The 5,942-nt window shown below is 50.7% G+C and overlaps 1 protein-coding gene across 2 annotated transcripts; it reads left to right on the top strand.

Moving 5' to 3' along the window:
* The first annotated feature begins 435 nt into the window (after positions 1 to 435).
* Positions 436 to 5,621, top strand: LOC144090197 (potassium channel, subfamily K, member 16-like). Of its 2 annotated transcripts, XM_077621546.1 has the most exons (6): positions 436 to 576; positions 658 to 865; positions 2,270 to 2,384; positions 2,490 to 2,656; positions 2,744 to 2,912; positions 5,156 to 5,621. In XM_077621546.1, the coding sequence occupies exons 2-6, from the start codon at positions 668 to 670 to the stop codon at positions 5,350 to 5,352; spliced, it is 846 nt and encodes a 281-aa protein (XP_077477672.1). In that variant the 5' UTR covers positions 436 to 576; positions 658 to 667; the 3' UTR covers positions 5,353 to 5,621. The 2 variants fall into 2 exon arrangements, with proteins under 2 accessions (XP_077477672.1, XP_077477671.1); XM_077621545.1 differs by lacking the exon at positions 436 to 576 and having other exon boundaries at positions 725 to 1,712.
* The last annotated feature ends 321 nt before the right edge of the window (positions 5,622 to 5,942 follow it).

Below are 5,942 nucleotides of genomic sequence, written 5' to 3' on the forward strand. Positions count from 1 at the left end.
TCAATCAAAGGCCGTGTTGTCCTTTTGCTCTGAACAAATGTTGTTTCAAGATAGGATGGGATGGCAAGAGGCTGAAGAACAGGAAGCCAGCTGACTACCATGTCATAAATTGTAACAAGCATTAACACACTCTGTCCATCCAGCCTATGAGTCACATGGCCAACTTGTGCAACTGGAAAAAGAAAGAAAAAAAACTGCAAATGTCAAAACTTTCCATTTGGATCTGTTTACTGTAAATAGCTCATTTTTTTTATAGTCAAATAGTCTATTTTCCTTGAAAAAGTAGTTGAAGAATGATGGTTGTTCAAGTGGAACAATTGTGAAGCTTTGAAAGACATTAAATGACACTTTATAGTAAAGTAAGACGGCCCTCTTGTAGTCGCTGATGCCGTGCCGGTTCACAAACTCGACTCATCGTTATCACATCCACTGACTGGTAGATCTTTGGCTCCACCGCAGAGCCGATGATGACGTCGTGACGAGATGCGCCGGCACGACAACACTGCCTCAAATTCCAGTTCAAACTCCCCCCAAAAAAGTCAATGCCACTGAGAAAAAGGCTTTCCCTCTTAGCGGGTGAGCCACTTTTGCTACTCCACCACCTTTGACTTGACTGTCGCTCCATCCCTCATTTTCTGTTCTGCTTCTCCTTGCAAGGTTGACGGGGATGCCGCAGCCCATCCCGGGCAACGACGGCACCCCAAAGGGCCAAGTGGCGGCCACGTGGGAACACGGCGCCCCCTCGCACGCCCGTTTGCGTGGCCTTGCCTGGATTTGTTTGACAGATGGAGCAGCTCCACAATTGGCATCGGCGGGGCCTTGGAGAAAGAAAGAAAGAAAGAAAGAAAGACGGAGTCTTCTGGAAGTAAGTGAAGATACTTTTTGTTGTCCTCTTTTATGGCTGTACATTTTCACTGGATGCTATTGTTTGACTAGCCGATGAGAGTTCAAATGTTCAAGTTAGGTACGTTCGTAGGTGAAATGCCACAAAATGAATGACTGCTGTGTGACTTCAGTCAGTATGATTTTGGAGCAGAGCGCTAAATGGCTCGCGGTCCAATGACTCGCCAGTTTCCGCTCGACTCGTCGCGGCAAAGCGCAGCACTTCGGTCAAATATTAACTTTTGTGCCGCGGGCCAGACGCTTCCTTATTAGCGCAAACGGTTAAAACGGTTGTGGGCCCGGGCCCTAATGGGGGACAGGTGTTTATCCTTCACCGCCACCGCCGTCCATAAATCACGTCCCGCCACCGACCAATCGGATGGCCCTATAGCGACCGAGCCAATGAGCGGGAGATGGCGGCGTAGAAAAGAAGGACCCTGCTATTATGGCGAGTGGAGGGCGCTCAGTCAAGAGATGGCGTCTCTCGGAGGGGGCTCGGCGGAAGCCTTCCGGACGGCCGCCTGAGTTTCCCCGGACCTAGAATGTTCCGATGGTTCCCGAGCTCTAAAGCCAGGCAGCGGCCCGCCGAGCCGTCGCGGCCCCGAGGCGGCTTCTTGATGGCGAGGATCCGGCTGGTCGGCGTCAAAGTGAGCTGGACGGTGCTTCTGGCCCTGGCCCACCTCACCTACCTTCTGTTCGGAGCCATCCTTTTCCAGATTCTGGAACGGGAGGCAGAGAGCAACAACCGAAACCACTTCCAACTGGAGAAGTTGAATTTCTTGGCTAATTACACTTGCCTGGATGGAGCCGCCTTGGAGAAGTTTGTTCAGGTGGGTCCGGTCTCGCTATTTCGTCCGCCGCCGTCAAGCACAATTGTCAGATAATGCCAGATAACGGGAGCGCTCGGCGGGAAGGTAACCCTCACGCTTTGTAGACGCCGGTCTGCTTAATCGCTGAGTATATATATATCTGGAGAGGGAAAGAAAGATTGATATTATTAAAGAGCCGGCCGGCATTTGAGCCGACGGAGTAAATTTGCCGATCGATGCTGGCGAGGTTTTTAGGACGGTGACTAAAGCCGCTTGGTAATAGCTTTTGCGTGTTTTTTAGATGAGATAACTTTATTCATCCCGTATTCGGGAAATTTGATCAATTCCGAGTTGAAAGAATGCAGCGGAAGGCCAGGGTGCCGTTTTTGCCTGCCCCTGTAAGCCATAAAATCTTGCTTTGATTGATTGGGTCCCTCAAACTGGACGTGTGACCGGCCAATGAAAGGAATCCGATTACTATTGAGGTGGCCAAGCACCGTCCTACTGAGCAATTGTCCCATTTTGTCTACCTGTCTTGAAGGAGAATCACATGCTATATTTGCTATATCCATTCCCAGGTGATTTTAGACGCTTGGGAACAGGGCGTGAATCCCTCCGGCAACTCCACCAACCCCAGCAACTGGGATTTCAGCAGCGCCTTCTTTTTTGCCACCACGGTGGTCACCACCATAGGTGAGAGCCGTGCCATGCTGTGCCGTGCCATGCCGCGCCGCGCCGCCCTCGCTCGGCCCACCCGATTGAAGGTCCCGTGACCTCCGCCTCCTCCGTCGTCGACAGGCTACGGCAACCTGTCTCCCAGCACCGTCTGCGGCCAGGTCTTCTGCGTCTTTTACGCCCTGTGCGGCATCCCGCTCAACCTGGCCTTTCTCAAACAGCTGGGCAAGTGTCTGACCATTCACCTGGGTCGTCTGGAGCGGGGCGTGGTCTCCGTGGTGCCGCACAAGGTGGGCCTTCGCCTTTGCTCCCGGTCGGCCGGCCGGCCGCCGTCAGATGTTCAAACGCCGTTTTTTTTCTTCCATCTCCCGTGCCAGCAAAGCGTGGAGGCGTTAGCGGTGAGCGCCTTCTTCCTGACCGGCAGCCTGCTCTTTCTGGTGCTACCCCCCCTTCTCTTCAGCTACGTGGAAGGCTGGACGTTCGGAGAGGGCTTCTACTTTGCCTTCATCACCCTCAGCACCATCGGCTTTGGAGATTATGTCGTGGGTGAGTGAACCGAGGGCGACCGTATTTTTAGACCGTTGAAAAGAATGCAGGATTCAATGACAAATGAGGCAGTGGGTTGCGTTGCGGGGGTGTTTTTTTTCCTTCCGACCTCTAAAGAGGAAAGCAGAGGAACAATTTTCACCAATTTGCTGTCCTACGAGTGCAATCAGTGGATTGCAATGAGGTGCTTCTCGCAGGCCAACCCCCGCTCCTTCAACTTTGCCAGTCGGCTCGATCGGTGCTGGATGGTTTGGAAGGAAAAGCCAGCCAGTTCAAGACTATTTTTGGACCTATTTCAAACGTGGGCCATCAAAGCGCCAACTTTTGACCATGGATGAGCGAGCGAGCACCTCAAAGAAATTGAATTATTGGACATATGAAGGAAAACATAGCACCCCATAAGACTAGGCATTTATTTAACAGGGCTGGGCAAACTAAAATGAGGGCAAAAGTGATTGTGGGGGTGCTTTGGTTTCAACCTCAAAAGAGGAAAGCTATCCACAATACTAGTGTCCTGCAAGTGCAATCAGTGGATTGGCGTCAGGTGCTTCTCATTTCAGCCCAACCCCCGCTGGTTCAAAGTTTGTCAGCTCGGTCGCTGCTGGATGGTTTGAACCAAAAGCTGCTCTCTCCCCACCCACGTCAGCCCAACCCCCGTTGATTCAAGTTTGTCAGAAATGCATGTGCTGGATGGCGTGGAAAACAAAAAGCAGCCAGTTGAAGACTTTTTTTGGACCTATTTCAAACATGGGCCATCAAAGTGCAAACTTTTGACCATTGATGAGTGAGTGAGTGCCTTGATGAAATTGAAGCATTGGACATATGAAGGAAGATGTAGCGCCCCTCCCATAAGACTAGGCATTTATTTAACAGGGCTGGGCAAAATAAAAAAAGGCCAAAAGTGAGTGCTTTGGTTTGAACCTGGACAGAGCAAAGCTTTCCACAATACTAGTGTCCCACAAGTGCAATCAGTAGATTGGCATCAGGTGCTTCTCTTGCAGGCCAACCCCCGCTCCCTCCTTCAACTTTGTCAGTGAGCTCGGTCGGTGCAGGATGCTTGGAAGGAAAAGCTGCTCCCTCCCGAGTCCACACCCACGTTGGCCCAACCCCCGTTGATTCAACTTTGTGTCACCTATGTCTTTGCTGGATGTGTTGGAAAAGGAAAAGCAGCCAGTTCAAGGCTTTTTTTGGACCTATTGACTATCTGAGTATTTCAAACATGGGCCATTAAAGTGCAAACTTTTGACCATTGATGAGTGAGTGAGTGCCTCAAACTAATTGAAGCGTTGGACATATGAAGGAAGATGTAGCGTCCCTCCCATAAGTCTAGGCATTTATTTAACAGGGCTGGGCAAACTAAATAAAGGGCCAGAATGAGTGCTTTGGTTTGAACCTGGACAGAGCAAAGCTTTCCACAATACTAGTGTCCTGCAAGTGCAATCAGTGGATTGCTGTCAGCTGCTGCTCGTTTCAGCACAACCCCCGCTCCCTCCTTCAACTTTGTCAGTCAGCTCCGTCGGTCGGTGCAGGATAGTTTGAGCGAAAAGCTGCTCTCTCCCCACCCACAGTGACCCAACCCCCGTTGATTCAACTTTGTCAGCTATGTCTGTGCTGGATGGCTGGGAAAACAAAAAGCTGCCTGATGTAAACTGTCAAAGCCAGTTCAAGACTTTTTTAGACCTATTTCAAACGTGGGCCATCAAAGCACAAACTTTTCACCATTGAAGAGCGAGTGAGTGCCTCAAAGAAATTAAAGCAATTAAAGGGACATAGCATCCCATAAGACTAGGCATTTATTTAACAGGGCTGGACAAACTATAATAAAGGCCAAAAGTGAGTGCTTTGGTTTGAACCTGGACAGAGCAAAGCTTTCCACAATACTAGTGTCCTGCAAGTGCAATCAGTGCATTGCTGTCAGGTGCGTCTCATTTCAGCACAACCCCCGCTGGTTCAACTTTGTCAGTCAGCTCAGTCGGTCGGTGCTGGACGGCTTGAGCCAAAAGCTCCCCCCTCCCCCCCAAAGCGAGCCAACCCCCGTTGCTTCAACTCTGCGTCTATGCCGCACCTACCCACGGCGGCCCGTCGAGGAGCGCTTTTCCCAGCCCCGGTGTAGCCTGTCCATAATTTGCGCTCGGGGTGTCAAGGGCACAAAATAATTGGGTTAAAAGGCAGGGAGCTAGCATAATATTGTGATGATTGGAGGCAGAGGAAATGTCAGCGACACGACCCCTTTCCTCCGACAGGGACGGACCCGGGCAAGGAGTACATCTCCCTGTACCGGAGCCTGGCCGGCATTTGGATCATCTTCGCCTTGGCCTGGCTGGCTCTGGTCCTCAGCACGGGATCGAGAATGGCCGCGCACGTGATCGCCAGTTGCGACAAAGAGGACGACGAAGGGGAGGCGCCGTCCAACAAGGTGGAAGACGTCTCCAAAATTTAACTGGCCCGCCATCTTCCTTTAGTTCAATGTAGTAGATCGCGTAGGCCTCTTCTTTTTTTTTTTTTTTTAAATCCACCCCTGTTGAGGAATTGTACTGCTACGGTCTAACGAGACGACCTCAATTAACCCCGAAGAGTGGCCCCTCCCGTCTGGTAAAGGTTGAAATTGCTCTGGCCCGTTTAGAATCATCCAGATCCTTTTTTTGTACTTAGAAAAGTGTGCGCTGTGTATTGTATAACTGATTGTGAGTAAAAAATGGCCACCTCCAACCCTTTATTTTTTGTTGTTGACAGTTTGCCGGGTGTCGTCGAAGCCATTTATCTGGGCCTGTTAACGGGCGGGGGTGGCTGGCGCATACTTTGCCTATCCGCTGTGTACACGCATTAACACGCCAGTCAACATCTGTGTTTGTGTGCCGACGGAAAAGTTCCAGCTATCTAAAGCAAACACATGGCTCGGGATGCCGGGTAGCCCGAGAGCACGTATTACACGCTGAAGTGAGTCTGAGAAAAAAAGCTAAAAGTGCTCGCTTTTTGCCGTTTGCTCATCGGTTAGCCCGCTTAAAAAAAAAAGAAAAAAAAGACTGGCTT

The sequence above is a fragment of the Stigmatopora argus genome, chromosome 15 (genome assembly GCF_051989625.1).
Source record: "Stigmatopora argus isolate UIUO_Sarg chromosome 15, RoL_Sarg_1.0, whole genome shotgun sequence".
NCBI classification, from domain to species: domain Eukaryota; kingdom Metazoa; phylum Chordata; class Actinopteri; order Syngnathiformes; family Syngnathidae; genus Stigmatopora; species Stigmatopora argus.